This window comes from Typopeltis vanoorti, chromosome 13 (genome assembly GCF_054136105.1).
Source record: "Typopeltis vanoorti isolate ZY-2024b chromosome 13, IOZ_Tvanoo_1.0, whole genome shotgun sequence".
Classification (NCBI taxonomy): domain Eukaryota; kingdom Metazoa; phylum Arthropoda; class Arachnida; order Uropygi; family Thelyphonidae; genus Typopeltis; species Typopeltis vanoorti.
The window spans coordinates 87,328,054-87,349,354 of NC_143561.1; the positions used below are offsets into that span (position 1 = coordinate 87,328,054).

The 21,301-nt window shown below is 35.7% G+C and overlaps 1 protein-coding gene across 1 annotated transcript in view; it reads left to right on the top strand.

The window, feature by feature from the left end:
- The first annotated feature begins 1,894 nt into the window (after positions 1-1,894).
- The window catches only part of LOC150100340 (arrestin domain-containing protein 3-like), a 239,247-nt gene continuing 219,840 nt past the window's right edge, over positions 1,895-21,301 (top strand). Inside the window, exon 1 of the mRNA XM_090402376.1 lies at positions 1,895-2,356. Coding sequence (XP_090258502.1) covers positions 2,098-2,356 — 259 coding nt within the window. The 5' untranslated portion in view covers positions 1,895-2,097. The remainder of the gene's footprint in view (positions 2,357-21,301) is intronic.

Below are 21,301 nucleotides of genomic sequence, written 5' to 3' on the forward strand. Positions count from 1 at the left end.
AGATGCTGTCATAGATCGTATGCGATGCGTAGTGTGTAATCTCAAATTGTCTACTTAACTCCCCCCCCCCCAAGAATAAATCCTGAGTGCGCTACTGCTAGCTGATATCTCAGCTAATCCCACAGTATTTACATCGAGATTCTGAAATATCCTAAGAACCTCCAATTCATCCACCTCTGTTCCCACATTAGTGTCTTTCACATAGGTTAAATCAGTTTGCTTGCAAAATAGTCACTCAGTAACTCAACTGTTTTATCTGCTTCTGTCTCCTAGTGACCATCACTCATTTAGGCTAATCTTCGATAGTGCCGTAACGAGGGCGTAGCGAAAGAGGCGCCCGCCACGGGCTCAACTAGGTTTGGGGCGCAAAACGTAAAAAATAAAAATAAATAAATAGATATAAAAGTCTGCTATTTTATATTGTATTTTTAAATTTTGGCAATACGCCACTTTAGACACACAAATTCTGCAACACACTGCAACTCATTTTGACGGGGTTAATAGTAAGTATTCAACATATTGCATTTAGTAAAATTTAACTTGTTACATTTAAATGTTTCAAAATTTTTGTCATTTTTGGGTTGTGGCACAAGTTAGACACTTGCCACAAGCCCTTCATACCCTCGTTACTGTACTGTGATCTTCGATAGTCATTCTTCCTCTTACTTGCCACATAACGAAAGAACTCACTTGGATTTCCTTTGGCCTGCTTGGCTAAATTCTTCTCATAATCTGATTTTGCCTTCCTTGCCATGCTGGTGACCTTTCTTGCCTGAGCCTTGTGCTGTTCATGAGTTTGCTGGTCATCATTCTCTTTATATACTCGCCACAGCATTTTCTTCTTATGAAGCTCTTGCTTAATGACAACAGAAATCTCACACCCATCTAACTCCTACTAGATTAACACTCCTTACCCTACCCTAGGTATACAATTTAATATTGCTTCCTCTAGATGATCCTTAACTACTAACTTCCATGCACTACTAACATCCTTACCCTGCAGTGTTTTATGCCATGGTACAGATTGAACTTTTCCTCCCGTTTACCGTATTTATTCTGCAGAATGAGTCTCTGTGGTTGCATATCTCTTTCTTAGAATACTAGTAAAGTATTTGTATTCTAAGAAAAGTACTTAGATGTGAAATAAAGGTTTATATTACTGACTTGCGGATTAGAAGAAATTGCTCTGTCTTAGAACCTTAGTTAGCTAATGTTTTCACAAGTTTGTGATTTTCCCCCCTTCAAGTTTCTGTCTGCAGAACTGAAGGTTCGAGTTTAATCACTATAGTGTTCTGACTTTTATTATTATTATTATTTAGCTAATCCCAGAATCAATCGATCTTCGGTGTATGTAAAATTTTTCCGCCGCAGAAAGTCTCGGTTAAATTTGTAACTAAGTCGATCATATAGTCCATTGGAGTATATAGAAATAAATGCTAGTTAGGATCAGCATCGTTTCTTTATATTTAAATTGTCCTAAAATACACTGTAACTACACACCGAAAGGTAGTAGGGAACTTCCTGTTCCTTATAGGAAATGAAGCATTGGCGATTTTTTTTAAATTTTATTTATTTATTTATTTTTATTTTCATGGAAAATCAAAGAATTTAAGTTTTGTGATGGGCATTTAATTCTTCAAACCCGGGACTGAAAAGCGTTCAAGTTGTGTATTTTTGTGTGTGTGTGTGTGTGATGCTGATATCAGTAGTGTAGAAACTGCCATCATGGCAGTTCATTGCCTCAGTATAGGCGTGATTGCTATTTGAATATGAAATTCTCTACAGAAAGTAGTCTCCAGATCTGTTTATTTGTTGACTCATTACCTCCTTTTAGTTTATGCATAGGTGGTGTTATCATCAGTTTCTGAGAAGTATACATCTTCCACGCATGTGTAGTATAAACTTCCGGTAATTGGCATACGAAATAGCTATTGTTAGTCTAAAATAAGCATTTCTTAGCAGTGAAATTCTGTTCCTGGTTGTTGTAGTAGTGTAGCGTGCCATTTTTTCACATATCCTGAAGTATGAATTTATGTTTGATGAAATATTTAAGGAGGTGTTTCTGGCTGTCTTGATTTTTAAGTATTTTTGCCCATTATGGGTAAGTTAAAGGCATTTGAAATTGTTTTCGATGGCAATAAAACTGTGTATTATCCCGGTCAGCAGGTTATTGGGAAGTGTGTTGTGGATTTACGTGGAGATATGAAGATGAAAACTCTGCGAATATATATGCGTGGTGTTGCCAAAGTTCACTGGACGGAATCACGGAGTACTGGTAACAGATTGGGAGCATACACAGAACATTATAATGCTGAAATTGAGTATTTTTTTAAACGTCAAGTTCTTTTCGGATCAGGTGAGAAGAGCTAATCAGATAATGTAATCTTAAATCTTACTGGGTAAGAAATTTGAAAAAGCTACAATATTCAGGTTCTGTAATTCGCACGTATTAATAGCAGTTTTGAATGAATAAATAGATAATTTGACATATTTCCTTTATTTTTCAGAATTAAGAAATCGGATTTTCTTTGGCAGATGCAGCAAAGAATGAATTTTTAATTGTAGCATTTTTAATTGTCAAAATCACGTTTTGCAGTCCATGAATTAATTATAAAAGTCAAGTTTTCCATTTTTGCCAGTCATAAAAGTCTGCTTTCGCATCAGTTTTAAAAATCAGTTTATCATTTTGTGCTCATTTCCCATATAACAAGCGTAAACTTAGACTCATTATTTCCGATATAGATTTAAGCAAAACGCAAGAAGATTCCAAGTATCATTTCATTCATGTATTCTGATATTTCTTAGGAAAATATTTCCATAATATAAACGAAAATATTTCCAATTGTATTATGATAAGTTTTTCATATGATTGCCACGTGATATATATATGCATTTCCCGTCTGTTATGGGTAATTAAAGAAAATCTAAAAAAAAAAGTTCTTCACTTTATGGAACAAATGTATTATTTTTCGTTGCTAATGCAAGTTGCATTTTAAATCCTGCATAGGATCATATATTATTATACGGGAATTAAGTAGCCTCAACATCTTACTGACACACCAGAAATCCCACATGCAAACTAAACCTAAGCTGGCAAAGAAAGTGAATTTTAGTTAACAGAGATTTCTTACATGTTATAATACAAAGCATTAAAAAATTAAATGCTATATAAGAAAACTGATGTAAATCATATTAAATAAATTAATTAAATATTTGCATTCCATTAATATTTCTCATTTGTTATATTTTTATTATAGAATATTCAAAAATAAAAATATAAAATTGTGAGTGGGTTGTATTAATCTTAAATTCCTGCTCACACCAAACATTTTTTTCCCTTCCTTTTCGTAGATACTACAGGCTTCCAGTAAGTAGTGGGCGTAGTTGGCAGTGAAAATCATCTATTACTTAAAGATATTCAATAGTGAAACTTGAACCACAGTATGTAAATTGGAAAGTGAAGTTATCTACTTGGCTAAACAGACTAGTATTTGTCCTTCCCCAAAGTAATTTTTGGTTTACTAAATTAGAACCCATGCCATATTTTTCTACTTGTGGCTTGGGAAATATATATATATATATTTTTTTTCCATTTTTGACTTACAACTGAAACTGTCTTACTTATAGAAATGTCCTTTGTTGAAATGCAGGTTGCTTTAGATTGGTTTTAATTATATGCAGGATCAGTGTCATTTCATATATATATCATCATCATTAGTTTCCTGATATGCACCCTCAAGGGGTGTTAAGGTTACTATAGCAGCATTATATGATTCACATTACAATTTACATTATTAATCTCCTATCAACAATTTCCCTTTAAATCATTCTATTACTTGATAGCACTCCAATATTGTGGTTAATATTTTGTGTTTATAAGGCACTTCTGACTGAATCAATCCACCTAGACTTTGGTCTTCCTGTGGATCTCTTTCCTGCCATCTTGGCATCAAACACCTGTTTTGCAAACTTTTCCTCATCCATTCTATTTAAGTGGCCATACCATCTTAGATTAGCTCTCCTGACATATACATAAATGCTAATGATGCCAAGTTCTTTTCTAATATCTTCATTTTTAACATCATTCTACCAATGATGGTATCGGTTCACTCTCCTAATTTTTCCAGTGATAATGGATTCCAGTACTTATCTCAGATTCCCTTGGAAAAGCTCTAAAAACTTGTGAGAACATGTCATATGATGCTCCTTTTGAATTGAAGAGAGAAGTCAGAGAGCACCCACCCTGCACTGTCTGGAAGCTTCTCTGAATGATGTGAAAGACAGTTGCTATAGAAAGACCCAACCTTGCTGAGATTTCTTTAAACTTTAGCCATCTGTCATTGAGCAGTTTCTCTTCAACAAGTGAGAGACATTTTCCTCAGTCATCACTTCCACAGGCCGACCATCATGAGTATTATCTTTGATACTCCCTCTTCCTAGGTGAAACTGTTTAGCCCATTCATTCATGGTGGAATATGAAGGAGAAAATTTCCCCATAAATAACATCCAATTTGCTATTTAATAGCATTTGGAGAAAGCCTTTCTTTGGTAAAAAAAAAACTTTATCACTGGATGTACTCAATTTTAACATTATAGCCATTTAGCATGTCACATGTTAGTCAAACGAGTGCCTCCAACTGAATGATGTAGGTAGAGAGTTGAAACTGATACACTAAACCCCCCATAGATGGTCTGTCATGCACAGTGTTTTAAAATTGGTGCAAATTTTGTATGTTAAGCCAGAAACCTTTGGAACCTACCTCGTATATTCCAAACTATGATCTTTCATAATTTTCATAAGAACTTATTGCCTTAAACATTGATCTCCTTGCCAAATTTTAATGAGGTGATGACAGCCTTTTCAGTTTCAGTGACACCAGAATGCAATACTTCATTATTTCATACAAAAAAAAAAAAAAAAAGATTACACTTCTGCTTTCCTTCTGATAATCCTTTGATCTCCGTACGAGATTGGACCTGATTTACCCGAGGTAGCCTCCTCCACCTCTAAAACTTGGTGTCCTTTTCTGCTTGAGATATTCTCACCTATTCAGTTCTTAGCACTAAATTCCAAATCTGTCATATATGAGATGGTGCACCAAAAACTTCTAAAAATGCTTGATGCTAAGCCAGAAAAGGGAGACCTGGTTAAGTGAGACCCTTCTCTCACAGAGTAATCCAGTCATTCTCTCATAGAAATGTTGTTTCTGTTTTTTGCCTCTTTTCTGTCCTGTAAACATATGAACAACTACTGGTCAGCATCTGTTTAACTCAAAATTCTTTTACTTCTTCCCTGCTAGAACCTTCTATGGGACCATAGGTATAAGTAGTCTCACTATCACATTTCCCATTTTGACATTTACTCATATCATTTCACTTGGTATTGCTTATCATTGAAGAAACTTATGTTAATGTTTAGTGTTGAATACTATAATAATCAGAGAAAGGGAAGAGTAACTATTGCCTATAACATCCCCCCCCCTCCCCAAATAAAATCAAGTACTGTCTCATTTCTCAAAAAAAAAAAAGAAAAAAAAAGAACCATTTTCTTCCAGTATTATTTTTGACAACACCCAAATTTCCAGATGAGATTTCTCTTCTTGGAATTACCATGACATCAAGGTTCTCCTGGCATAAAAACATAACAACATTGCATCCTCAGCCTCTAAAAAACTAGGATTTCTCTTTTGCTCAAGACATGGCTTCACCCCTGAACAGCTGTTAACCTTATACAAATCTGCCCAACCATTGAATACTGCTCCCACATATGGGGTGGGGGCCCCCAAAAGTTCCCTTAAAATGCTCAACTCATATAGAGGAGAGCAATCAGACTTATTAATGACCTATCTCTTACCAACTCACTTCTCCCACTTTCACACAGACAATCAGTCTCTGCACTATGTGCTTTCTACAAATATTTCCATGGAAAATGTTCATCTGAAATAGCATCGATAATTCCTGTACTTAGTACTAAGCTCGTTGGAACGTGTAGCTGCTGCTCAAGATCCCAACACTGTGCACCTTGAAATCCACAGAACAAGTTTCTTTTCCTCCTCCTTCATCCCTGCAATTGCTATACTTTGGAACAGTCTTCCCCTTGATGTGTTCCCTAAGGAATACAATATACAGTCATGCAAATCCAATGTGAACAAGTACCCTTTTTCTCAACCTGGGATCAGCATAAAAAAAACATATTTTAAAAAATATCTTGCTTGTTTTTGTCTTCATCTCATTAATACAATTATGTCAACATGATAATTTATTTCTCCTGTTTCCACAAGGTTCTATATTAAGTGTCACATTATTTGTTGTTCAAGTGTGCACTTTTTGCTGCAAATGTAGTTTCATTCAACCCTAGAACTGACAATCTCAGTTGTAACAGAGGCAAAGTTCTCATATTCAATAAAAAAAAATTCAATTCCAACACTTCTCTCAAATTCAATATGAGAGCTGTGTTGGAGAGTAAAGAGCATCCTTCAGAACTTGTCTTCTGTCTCTTGGGATGCAGATAGGTATCTCTGTTCCACCTGTATCAAGCACTTGTCAGAGCAAGTCCTGATTATAGGTCTCAAGTTTCAGTGGTTGGATCCTATCCACAATCAGTGAGAACTACTACTAGTGCATTTCAACCATCTCTAGTCCCTTTTACATTGAAGCAAATTCAGAAACTTTTTCATTTCAACACCAATAGATGTCTTTGCAATATTCAAGTAAAATCCCTGCCAGGTCACATTTCACATAAGGATTTTTACTTTTTTTTTTTTTACATGTTGGGAAAAAACATCTGACTGCTATACCCCTTTCCCTTTGGATTGCATATAAAATAATTAACATACAACTTCTAGACATTGTGTTAGACAACACTGCACAAATTCTATAATATATAGCACTTCCAAATATATACCACAAATAGACAACAGAATCAACAAAACTCATATGGAAGGAAGTCAACTAAATAAATTTACATAGCATAAGAGAGAAATTAGTCAAAACACTAAATTAGCTGTATACAAGATAGTGTTCAAACCAATTTTAACTTATGGATGAGAGCTGGATTAGAAGTAAAACACTTGACCAAAGGCTGGAGACTGCAGATATGAGAGTCCTGAGAAAGATTAGGGGTGTCAACAGTGGCATCATATTAAGAACGAGGAAATTAGGAAAGAACTTGACATTGTGAGCATCCAGGAATGTGTTAGCAGATCTAATCTCAGGTGGTATGGTCACTTAAACAGAATGGGTGAGGAAAGATTAGCAAAACAATTATTCTCTGCCAGGTTGGCAGGAAAAAGACCCAGAGGAAGACCAAGATATAGGTGGATTGATATGGTAAAAAGTGCCTTAGAAGATAGAAATATAAGATCTGACAATGTTGGAGGCTTGACATGTAACAAATTGATTTGGAGGAAAATTGTAGATAGGATGTTAGTAAAGATGTAAATTTTTCATGTAGTACTATCATATCCTATACACCCCTTGAGCGTACATATCAGGAATTTGATGATGATATACCATTTCCCTGGCAAGGGTATATTCAGTCATGCAGCTTCTTCCTGTACAGGTCAGGAAAATACCCCCACCCCCCTTATTATTATTTTTTAATATCTTACCCATATACAAAAGGTCAAGACCTATAGCATATCAGTGGTACGTTTGCTAGTAAGAAGGAAAGCAGAATCTGTTTTTTTGGATAGCTAGAGACTGTATTCTTTGGAGAGAGCAGAGTGGGAGAGTCTGTTCCAAAAAAACAGAAATAGATGGAATGAAAAAGGGAAACATAGAAGTTGGTTTGGCAAGCTTCAAGCTGGAATGTAAATAGGAGGTGGGGGGGGATGGATGTTGGTTAGCAGCAGTTCTTGTTCTTATGATTTTGGAGGAATGATGGTGGCAGATCAGCAGAGCACTATCCATAGAACAGGCATATGATGGAAACTTGAACATTCATGGGAGAGGACCTTTTTGTTGTTGTTGTTGTTGCTCCCGCTTACAAAGGGCTTTATGCAAACCTAGTACATTCTGTACCATGGGTGGGCTAAGGATTTGTTTCTATGTTTTTATAAATTTAAACATATATATATTTTTTGTATTTATGATTTATTTATTATTACATAGCCTGGAAACCCTGCTCTATAGAGAGACCAAGCACTGAACTTTTTCAAGCCACTTCAGGCCTCCAATAAGTGAGGAAGTGGTCTCACATTGGGCAGTGAAATTCATCTCCCACTTAAAGACAATCACAAATATCCATCAGAATTTGAACCTGCAGCTTGTTGGTTGGAGAGCAGATATGTTAACTCAGCCGAGCTTTAGCTGACCTGGCCAACCAGGTTAGCTAAAGTGGATCCCTGAGAGAGGGATCATTAATCGACTGGATTGACTTCTTATTCAAAAGAGGATTTTGTTGCACCATCCCAAATATGTGAGCAATATTCCATGGTTGGGCAGATTTGGGATTTGTTTAGAGTTAGCTTAGCAGCTGCAAATGTGTGAAATAGTATCTTGAGTAGAAAAGTATGCTGAATTTTTTGGCCTCTGCAGAAGCTTGAGATGTGTTTGTGCTACGATAGTTTGGATGTGTAGGTTAATCTTTGAAGGAAAATCTGATCATAGATATCAGGATATTACTTGAAGTTAGAGGAAGGAATGTGAGCCCTTTCTTGCAGAAATCAGATAGGACTGAGTTTTGGTGGCATTGGAGTCTGAGGTTGTCCTTGCCCCATTGAGACATAGCTAGAAGATTGGAATTTAGGATATTGATCAAGGTGGATCTTAAGGACTCTAAAAATTGGGCATTACAAGCTTTGTCAAATGAAAAGGAAGAATGGAGTGTTCTGTCATCTGAAAACTATGGATGGGATTTTGAATTCAGGTATTTTGGTAGTGGGTTGACAGTCTGTATGAAATAGTTGCTAATGCAAATACTTTGGCATCTTTGCCTGCTTAATTGGTGAAACTGGAGAAGGAAAGCCAGTTTGAATTGTGGACAGTAATGTCCCCAAAAAGGATGACCTCACTCTTTGGGTGTTTCGATCGCAGAAAATAGAGCTAGTAGAGAGAGAGAGAATTTATTATACTTTGGAGAGTGATAGAGACAGCAAATGAATGCTACAGTTTGATTTGTTAGAGAAATTTTGAACCAAAGCAGATGAAATGTGTGTGGGGGGGGCAGAATTCAAAGTTTTGCAATCTCTGATATGGATTGCACTTGTGCATTCATGAGAACTGAATGCACAAGTGCCATCCTTGTGGCAGAAGAAACTGTGTAATGTATAGTTTGGGCAGTTGAGGTGGGGATTCTGTTAGGAATAGTAATGTTGGTTTAGATGACTGTAGGGATGGTGCACATAATTTATCTTGTTGTTTATGCCACAAATACTGGTGAAGTGGATACAAATTATTTTTATTTTTATTTTTTGTTTGGTAAGAATTGACATTGATTTATTTTTGGATTGGATTTTTGTTTTTTATGGGTTTTTTGGTTCGATTTTTGTTTTGTTTTTTATGAGTTTTTTGGTTCGATTTTTGTTTTGTTTTTTAATGATTTTTTTAAAACAGTTTTTGTGGGAGAATTTTTCCCATCTACAGTAAAATTGCATTTCTTTGAGTTGCAATTCATTATATGTGGGGAGGAAGAGTTAATAAGGAATAGGAGGAAAAGGCAATGCGATGTGACAGACTACTCCCAAACATACTTCCCCCACAGAGGGAACACAGTGTCCTCTCTACACCTGGCCTTGACAGTCTCCCTGCAACCATTATACTTCTTCTCCTTCCAGTCAACTGGCAGAGTAAGTAGTAGCAATATTTAGGGCTAGCTGATCAGGAAGCCTCTGGATTTATTACTAGAATAGAGCATCTGTTTAAAACACAGAGCACAATACTCTGATTTATATATGTGATTTTTAAGAGTTGTAGTAACAGACCTTTATAGCATATGGCTGAGCAGTATAGTTAATGAATTCCAGTTGATTTGATTAGATATTATGTTATCTGGGAAGACAGCATAATATCTAACCAAATCCACTGGAATTCAGTAACTATACTGCTCATTTGTATTCTATAGAGCTTGAATTATATTATAACATAAAATTCCACCAAAAGTGAATTATATATAGGTTCACTAAGTTATCTACAGGCACTAAGAAGTGATATATCACCCACAACTGATGCTCTCAAATCCAAAATTTATTCTATCAGATGAACATTCACCTTTATTGGATCCCAAGCTACATAAAGATCTAGGGAAAGATAGCTGTAAATGCTGCAGCTAGGGCTCATTCTTTACCAATTGCTTGCTCACTTCACTGACTTAGGGCAGATCATAAGAAAAGTAACATTCCTTCCTGTGACGAACATCATGGAATAGACCAACAATAAACTATAGCTGATGAAGACTGAAATTTAATTGTAGCAGTCCATTCTACTGAAGTTGAAGTCTCACATTCTACTCAGTGATTATAGAGGAAGTTGTTCTTGCTTGCATCTGTGATACTCATTTCTCTCACTCCTTTCTTATGAGAGGTGATGATATCCTTTTGTGGTGAGGAAGTTTGGATTGGACATTAAGTGAGAATCTTCACTTGGTTCTCTATATTTCCTTAACAACCTATGTGGAAGTTGTCTCTTAATTATGCCTTTGATCCCTCTGCAACCTCTGTGCCTTACCTGGATATAAAAATTGCCACCCATAATTCGTTCAGGTTTTGTGCAGTTGTCCATTTTACTTACAATCTTGAAAATACAAATCTAAACTTAGACTCGCCAACATCTCCGTCTTTTATCTTTCTTTATTTGAAACTGCCTGTTGAGTACTGTTACATTTTCTGAGATATGGAATTGCTATAAAATTTCAGTAATGTGCTGTGCTGTATTAGTATAAATAGATATTTTATTGCCTCTTAAAAGCACTTAAAATTAAATGTCTGGTTGAGATGATTAGATTTTTTTCTTACACAAAACAGATAAAGTCAAGTGCTGAACTAAATGTACATAACAGACAATGCAATATAGTACACTTACTTCATGTTGAAAGTTTTTTTCCCACTCAGTTATACTATAAATCAAAGATGCCAAGAAATTATATTTTTGGTTTCATCATTTATCCAAGTGTAAGTGAAGTAACTTCACGACTAGGCTACTTGTATATAAAAGCTAATGACTTCGCATCAACTGCCTTTAATATCCCATAATGCAATGCACATATTCTTACGGACATGTATAATGCTATGCATTATGGGAAGGGCCACTACCCACTTTTTGACTTTTCTTGAGGTCTCATCAGTAGGAGCCAGAAATGATACCAAGTTCTTATAGTTCTTATAAGAACTGGGCGATGGACTGAGTCCTTGACTCTTTATCCCGTCATCTGAATGAAGTAAATCTGTGTGGATGGAGTGTTATTGAGCTAAAAAGCTCTAGTCATGGCTGGGTAACGGCAATAGCCGAGCCTCAGTTAAAACTTCATTGGCTACAGCATTGCCATTTGTTACCCTGGAAGTCCTGAAATTTTGAAGTAATGCAGAAGTCATATTTCCATATACAAGTAGTCAAAAGGTGTCACATCTTATTACTAAAATACCCTGCATTAGAGATAGATGGTGAAAGTTTTTTCATTTAGTTATACTATAAATTAAAAATTCCAAGAAATTATATTCTTGGTTTCATCCTTTATCATTACTATTATTATTTATGGCAACTCCATTGAGTCTAGAGACTCATTGCAGGAGAGCTAAATCAACTATCATACACACAAATCCTATCATACCTCTCCTTGAATCCATTCACCATCACAGAACTTGCAACCAATTCTGGCAATCCATTTCACTCACTCACCACTCTCCATGCAAAAAATCTGGTCCACACTCTTACACAAACTTCCAAGGATTGTGTCTAGTTTTCTGACTATTTGTCATATATCAAACTTTCACTTGCATAAATTTTATAAAACCCCTTTAATATCTTAAAAGTTTCTATCATGCCTGCTCATTTCCACTTATCAACTAATCTTTGTAACCCACAAATCTTCAAATTATCCTTGTAGAGTATTCCACAGACCTGTCACAATCTTGGTCAATCAACTCTGAATCTTTTTGACCACCTCTTGGTCCCCAAGAAACCCAGATGACTAAACCTATCCACAATAGTCAAGATATGGCTGATTCATAGCCTTATAAAGAGGGATAACTTCCTTATCTTTACTTGTCAGTGTGTTTTTCAACATCCACGTAATTCATTGAGCTATTTTACGAACTTTTGCAATACGCCTTCTGAACTTTTAATTGTTTGTCCACCATTATCCTCAAGTCCTTAGCATCATAAATTTCCTGCAAACCAATACCATCAATATGATACACCATATGCAACCTTTTCAACCTGAAGTGCAAAACCTTGCATTTTGCAACATTAAATTGACAATCATTATTCTTTGACCACAATGCCAATTTATTTAAATTATCCTGCAGGATATGTACATCATCTTTATCAACGGTTGCTCTCCCCAGTTTTACATCACCAGCAAACAGCTGAATATCCCATCTTAAATATTTTCCTATGTCATTGATATACAAATTAAAGAGTAGTGGCTCTGGTAGTGAACCCTGATGTACTCCACTCTACCATATACTGGTGTATCTGTAAGCCACCCTCCTCCTTCTACCCATGTTACTAGCCTCATATCTATTCCCATTTGTTCCAGTTATTGTAATAGTTTTCCATGGTATTCCGTCAAATGCCTTGGCAAATTTGAGAAGTATCATGGTGTAGCCTTTACCTTTATCCAATTCTGCTGTGACTTTATTTTAAAATATGAAGATGTTGCTAAGACAGGATCTACCCTTTGCAAAGCATGCTACCCACCATAAAGAATCACATCCATATCCACCTACTGTTGTATTTTACCTTTCGCCAATTTTTCTAAGACTTTAACAACCACTCCCAATATATTGATTTGTCGGGGGTGGACGGGAGCGGAAAGGTTTAAGTTTTTTCGTGACATCAGGAGGTTCAACTCCCTCCTCTCTCGCTGCTTGGAGTTTACAAAGTACCCTGTTCCTCTAAGCTGGCGTACTTTGGACAGACAGGCAGATCAGCATCCATCCGCCTGGAGGAACACAAGTCTTAATTATGTAAACATAACTATGGCTATTCAGGCTTGGCTGACCATGTTTTGGACACCACCCACAGAGTATCATGGAAGAAAACCACCATGCTCCACCACAGCAAATTCAAGAAAGAGAGACTTTTCTTAGAAGCAGCAGCAGCAGCACTCAGAAACCAACCAAATCTTAATACATACGGTTGCATTAAGCTTCTGAAGATTTGGGAAACACTCATCACCAGAGGTCCCACCTTACATTCCAGGCCACCTCGTGGTTGGGCTTAGTATTGTAAGATTTGTGTGTGCATGTTACATTAATTGTTTTTGTAATCCCCGTAGATGTCCTAGTGACTAGGATGAAATATAGGAAGTATTAAATTCTATTTTAATTCTTTTTGAGTCATCATACGTATCAAGGATTTAGGCCTAGCATGGCCTGTTCGCCTTAGAAGTCATCGTTTAAGAGGACGTCCTGGTTTTCTTTTTCCCAATGGCTTGTACTTTAAGGCTTGTTTTGGTAATCTTTCTGTTTTCATTCTTTGAACGTGTTCCATCCATTTATGTTTATATTTTTTAATTTTTTCTATTACTGGTTCTTGGTTTAATTCTTTCATAATATCTTCGTTGCTTTTGTGATCAAATAGGGTATACTTTGCAGTTTTTCTCATAAACTTCATTTCTGCTGTTGTTAATCTTTGTTTGTCTTTTTGTTTTATTGTCCAGATTTCGCTTCCATACGTTAAGACCGGTAAGGCTAATGTATTGTATACTTTTAGCCTGGTTTGTTTTTGAACTATGTTTGGTTTAAATATAGAGTTAATTACACCTGTTATTTTTAAATATTTTGCAATTTTTACGTTTATATCTTTTTCATTTTCATATGTGATCATACATCCTAGGTAGTTAAATGAATTCACCTGTTCTAAGATCTTGTTATCTATTACTATTTTAGTTCTTGCTGGATCTTGTCCTTTAAAGGCCATAGTTTTTGATTTTTCTGTTGATATTATCATACCATAATCTTTGGATATCTCATTTAGATTTAAAATAGCTTTATGCAAGTTATCTTCAGAATTTGTAATTATTATTACAACCTGGTATTATTATTACAACCTTGTAATTATTATTACAATTATTACAATTATTATTACAACAAACTATTACAATTATTATTACAGCCTGGCCAAAAATTATTGCGATCACTGAGACGTCGTTGACAGAAGGGGATATAACAACAGGAATAGAAGTCGCTGGGTATAGCATTTTTCGTCAGGATAGGAGGGGAAAGCGTGGTGGTGGGGTACTGCTTATGATAAGTGATGACCTATGTCCTCTAAGAGTGGAGAATTTGGAAGGAAGTGAGACAAATGATTTTGAGAGCGTATGGTGTGAGGTAGAGGTAGGCAAGACAGGATATTTAGTGGGGTGTTGCTACAGACCCAGGAGCACAGAGGATGGGGACCAGGAGATGTTTAGACAGCTAAGTTTGGCAAGTGCAAGAAGAATGATTGTTATGGGAGATTTTAACTTCAGTAGTATAAATTGGAGAGAGGAAGATGCATGTAGCAATAGGGGAATGGAATTTCTAGAATTCTTGAGGGACAAATGTCTTAGGCAACATGTAACAGAGGGAACAAGAGGTTAAAAAATTTTGGATTTGGTTATAGCATCAGAAGAGTTGATAATAACTGAGTTGACGTCTCTCTCACCAGTTGGAGAGAGTGACCATATGGTGTTGACTTGGAAAATGAATAGACATGCAGGAGTATCAAAGAGACAGGAACTTATGTGGAATTATAAGGCAGGTGATTATAATAGTCTTAGACGTCAACTTTGGGAAGTTTCATGGAGGGAGGAATTGGAAGGCCGGGATATCACCAGTGCGTGGGAAATTGTGAAAGAATATTTGTTATCAGCAATGGTAAGTTGTATACCACGAGTGAAGAAGAGGACGCAATTTGGAGTAAAGTGGATGACAAACAATATTAAACAGGAATTGCATGCGAAAAAGAGGCTATGGAAGAGATATAAGGAGATAGGTGAAGAGATGCATGAGGAATATAAGACACAGGCCAGAAGAGTGACTAGTGTGGTAAGGAAAGCGAAACTGGAATATGAGAGGAGATTGGCCCTAAGATCCAAAGAAAATCCTAGGGAATTTTTTAGCTATGTGGCCAGTAGGAGGAGAAATGACTGTGGAAGAATGATATTGTGGGATAAAAATGGGAATAGAGTGACTGATGCAGAGGACATAGTGGAATTGTTCAATGAACACTTTATTGGAGTATTTCATCCTAGAGGAGTCAGTTTTAATGCTAGAGGGATAGGACTGGTACGAGGTTTGGAGGTACAGGAGGAGAGTGTGTTTCAGATACTGAGTACTCTGGATGTCAGTAAAGCTATGGGACTGGATGGTATTTCGCCACGAGTTTTGAGAGAATGTGCTAGGGAATTGACAGTACCTTTAACGTGGCTTTTCAATGAAAGTCTGGCTTTGGCAAAGGTGCCCAGGGAATGGAAGGAAGGTAAGATAGTGCCATTGCATAAGGGTGGTAACAGACTGGAAGTGTCTAATTATAGGCCAGTCTGTGTGTCATCAGTAGTTGTTAAGATCTTGGAGAAAGTAGTGAGGGACCGTGTACAGCATTGGGCAGATGAGGGTAATGTTATCTGTGAGAATCAACATGGATTTGTGAAAGGACGCTCTTGTTTTAGCAATATGCTAGCCTTTTATAATAAAGTTACAAGAATATTAGATGAGGGAAAGGCATATACTGCAATTTTCTTAGACTTGGCGAAGGCATTTGACAGGGTGCCACATGATAAGCCGATATTTAAGTTGCAGCACATGGGTCTGGATGTTAGATTGGTCAACTGGATTCAGGATTGGCTGTCTGATAGGTATCAGAGAGTTGTGTATGGTGGAGCAGTTTCCAGGAGGCAGAGGGTTACAAGTGGGGTCCCACAGGGCTCAGTACTAGGACCTATATTGTTTAACCTTTATATCAATGACATAGCCAGTGGATTGCAAGGGGATATTCACTTGTTTGCAGATGATGCGAAGCTGGGAAGGATTATTAGTAATAGTGCAGATGTGGTAGCCCTGCAAGAGGATTTAAATAAGCTAGATAGATGGGCAAATGAATGGGGGTGTCAGTTTAATGCAGCAAAATGTAAGGTCTTGAGGTTTGGGAAACATCGATGGGATGCTGCATACTCTATGGGAGGAGTTATACTGGAGGAAGTAGGGGAGACAAGAGATCTGGGGTTGATGATTGATAGAAACCTGAAGTTTAGGGGACATATTGCAAAGGTGGTGAAGGTAACACAGAGGATTGCTGCTATTATGAGAAGGACACTGACCTGCAGAGATAAGAGGGTTATCATTCCATTGTATAAGCCTCTGATCAGACCACACTTGGACTATTGTTCTCAGATTTGGTCCCCAGGATTTGAAGGGGATAAATTAACTGTGGAAAGGATACAAAGACGGATGACAAAGATGGTTTCAGGACTGTACAAGGATAGTTATGAGGATCGGCTGAGAGAATGTGGACTGCAGAGTTTGGTGGATAGAAGAAGGAGAGGTGATATGATTGAGACTTTTAAACTGTTGAGAGGTGGTTACAGGGTTGACACTGGGGAGTTCTTTCGCTTGGTTGATCAGCGGGAAGGAGTGATGACAAGAGGCCATCCCTGGAAGTTATGAAAGGAAACTGTGAGCAAGAGGGTAAGGAGTGGTTTCTTTGTGTGGAGGGTGGTTGAGCCGTGGAATGCATTGCCTGATGGAGTGGTGGGAGCGAGAACGGTCAGTGAGTTTAAAGAGTGGTATGATAGACTTTGTGTTTCTCAGGGGGGGACCTCCCCTCAGTGAGTCTTGACAGACTTTGTCTTAGGAAGGACCTCCCTCGATGAGTTTTTTGACTCCTTGGAGGCCTGAACAATAATAATAATAATAATAATTATTTGGTCGTCTGCAAAAAAGGAGAGTGTTTAAGTTAACTGTAGGTGAAAGTTTAATTCCTTGGTGTAAATTTTTACTCCATTTTATTATTATTTCATTTAAGTAGATATTAAAAAGAGTTGCTGAGAGGGGACATCCCTGTCGGACCCCTTGGTTTATCTCTCTGGTATATGATAGCTCGTGATTTAATCTTATTTGTATTTGATTATTTTCATATATACTTGATAGCTTTTAGGATATTATTTGGTATTTGTCTTTCTTTTAATATGTTAAATAATGTTTCTTTTAACTTTGTCAAATGCTTTTTCAAAGTCAATAAATGCAATATGTGTTTCCAAATTATATTCTCTTCTTTTCTCTACTATTAATTTTAGGCAAAAGGCTGGGTCTATACATGATCGTCCTTTTCTAAATCCATTCTGTACCTCTAGAATAAAGTTTTCGGAATATTTCATTAGTTTGTTATTTAAGATTCTGCTATATATTTTGTAACAGGAATTTAGTATACTCATACCTCTATAGTTTTTAGGGTCATCTCTATTACCTTTCTTAAAGATAGGAATCATAATTGCTTTTTTCCATTCTATTAGGGGGATACCAGTTGAGTAAATTTTATTTAAAAATAGTAAGTCTTTTTTTGAATCTTGTTCCTCCGTATTTATATAGTTCTGAACCTAGCTTATCTTCTCCAGGTGATATTCCGTTTCTTGTTTCTTTCAGGCTGATTTCTAATTCTTCTTCAGTTATTTCCTTTTCATTTTCGTTAATTGTTTGCCAGTCGTCTTTTTTAAAATATTTGTCTGTCCACAGTTCTGTGTAGTAATTTAGAAATTCTTCTAATTTTAATTCAGTGTTTAATTTTATGTTTTCTTTGGTATCTGCATTTAGGTGTTTCAAAATCTTATATACATTGGGTCTTATTTTATATAAATCATGTTCTAAATTAGAAACAAATTTATTCCATGATTCTCTGTCTTTTTCTGACTTCTCTTTTAGCTATGGCTCTTATTCTTTTATATTCTATTTCATCTTCTAATCTTTTACTGCTTAACCATTTGTGATAGGCTTCTTTTTTCTTTTTAATTATTTCTTTGATTGTATCATCCCAGATCTTCAGTTTTTTCCTTTTATTGAATTTTTTGGTCTTTCCTAAGCTTTCATTTGCTGCTGCATTTAGTATCGTTTTTATATTAAGCCATTCAATTTCTATTTCTTCATTTTGTTTTATTTTATCTAGATATTGGTTAATTCTTTTGTTCATATAGCCATTGTACATTTGTGTCATTCAATAGTCTAGTTTTATACACAAATGTTTCAATTTTTCTTTCTGTTCTTGTTACTTGTAGCCATTTAGGTGGTAATCTTAATTTTATTTTAACAAGGAAGTGGTCACTGCTTATTTCATATCCTCTGTGAACTCTAACATCTAGTGAAAATTTTGATGTCTTTTCATTTAATATGAAGTAATCTAATATTGATTTCCATTCTCTTGCTTCCCAAGTATATTTATGTATGTCTTTATGTTTATAGAAGGAATTCATTATTTTTAGGTTATTATAAACTACAAAGTCAATCAATTTTTTACCATTTCTGTTTAGAGTGTGTTCTCCATGTATTCCTATATTATTATTAATTTTCATGTTTCCAATTCTTGCATTTAAGTCTCCTGCTAAAATTATGTAGTCATTTTTATTTATTTTATTATATATGTTTTGTAGCTGATTATAAAAATCAATATTATCCTGTTCTCTTCCTTCTTCTGGGGCATATAAACCAATTATTGTTAAATAGCCTGTATCTATTTTTATTCTAGCTTCTATTATTCTTTCATTCCATAATTTATAATGTTATAACTTTTTGAAAGGTAGTTATGTATCCAAATCATGACTCCTGCTTGTGCTCTTTGGTCTCTGTCGACTCCACTGTATATCACATTAAAATTTTCAGTTCTCATAGTTCCTTTTAATTTCTTTTTTGTTTCGGTGATTACTGCTATTTTAAAATTTCTTTCATTTAGTAATTGGTCTAATTCTATTTCTTTATATGTTATTCCTCCTACATTCCAGTTTGCTATGTGTATTATATTTTGTCGTTTCCATTTTCATTTTCCCTTTTCCATTCCAGGGTCGTTTCCCATAGATTCAATCCGATTATCTTTTTCTGTCAGCTTACAAGTAGAATTATGTTCTCCATGTCAGGGGACTAGTCTGACGATGGAATAGTTCAGTGGTAGGGCTTCTACCTTAAGGCTTCTGAACTAGCCTTCTTCTGAATTTAAACCCCTAGGAGGAATAGGGTATAATAAAGGGGAAAGAGTAGATTATAGAAGAAATATAGTAAGATTTATAGAGGGCATAGTTGTAAGGCCAGAAATGAAAAGACCCCATGGCCCTTGAGTACTCTAATAGCATAAGGGTCATAAAGTAAGAAGAGTTGGCTGATAAGGCCTTATAGGAAAGATTAAAGTAAGTGGATCTTCCTCAAAGTAGAAGGAGAGGATAGATCCAGCTAGGGGTCCATGGGAGTTCCGCTTCCCTTACAATCAAGATGATTGCCCCTTATGGCCCTGTTGGTCCACGAGTCCTTATTCAGTATATTCGGACCACCCCACCATATATATATATATATATATATATATATATACGCACACGCATGTACACACACACATGGTGGGCTCACCTATCTGCCACCCAGGGGACGTGCTCTCTGCGGGTTACAGGGTCCTCTGAGAGTTCTTTTTGAGTGTTGTAAAAAATCCATTAAGCCTCCAACATGATAGCCTCTATATAAAAGTAGCCTAGTTCTGAAGTTACTTCACTTCTAAACTTAGTTTGCTTCCACTTGGATAAAGGATTAAACCAAGAATATAATTTCTTGGTATCTTTAATTTATAGTATAACCAAGTGAAAAACTTTCAATGCCCATCCTGATCCAGAGTATTTTAATAATAAAGTGATAACAATTTTTGTTATTACTCGTATGAGAAATATTATTATTATTATGTGACACCTCCAAGGTGCCCTTCCTTGATGAGTCCAAAGACTCATCAAGGGAGGGAGCCACTCTACAGCTCTACATCTCCACCACTCAATCCATCAACTACAATGAACTGCAATTACCATCATCATTTACACCAACGGCATGTACTACCCTTCAGCACCAGTAGTATTTTCACAGACAATCACAAACATCTATGCCCACGGCGGGATTCGAATCCACAGCCTTTCGGCTAGAGAGCGGATATGCCAACCAGGCCAGCAGTAATATGATTTCTGCATTAATTCAAATTTATCTTTGTAGATCTGGCTCCCACTGATGAGATCTCAAAGGTTGAAACTGGATTGGGTAGTGATGTTTAATGCAGTAAAATATAATAAATGTAATAATAAAACAACTACAAAACTATGTTCATCTTTGCATGTTGGTTATAATAATTAAGCAGAAATCAACTTGAGTTAATTCGTTCATAGAACTGTAAAGCGGAAACTTGTAAAACAGGACTTTAAAACTGTTGACTGTAGTTTAAACTATTGTTAATAGTATATTATTTCCCATAGACTTAATGTTAAAAACAGGGGTTACATTCTCGACAATGAAATTTGACCACAATAAAAATATTGTGGTCAAAAATAAATAAAGTCATATTCATGTGGTAAAAGAAACATTTTAAATGTATGCAATCACACACATACACACGCGCTCGCGAAGTGCTTATGTAATGTTTCACACCATCTGTTCTGGTCTCATTTTTAATCGAAGATTTTTTTCTATAGATTTTTATTTTTAGTTCTTATCTTCATTTCAAAATATCTTCATTTTTTTATTTATTTATTTTTATTGTCTAATGTGTATTTTGTAATTCTTCTCATGAATCTCATTTCACTTGTTTTTATTCTTTGTTAATTTATTTCACTGCCATATATTCTATATTTTTAAGCACGTATCTTTTTGTGCAAGATTCAAATTGAGAGTTCTATTTATTAGGCCTATAACCTTAAAAATTTAATTTGTTGTTCACAATGATGTTTTTCTCCATGTGATATTTCATATACAAGATAATAAAATATTTATCTGTTCTGTTATTTTAACTATTTTACTCTTAACAGGAGTTTGTCCACAAAATGCCATTATTGTAGTCTTATCTATAAATATTTTCATTCCAAACTGCTCTCCTGTAATGTTTAAATTATATATTGCTCTTTGTAAATTGTTTTTCTTTGTTTCAATGACAGAATACTGTG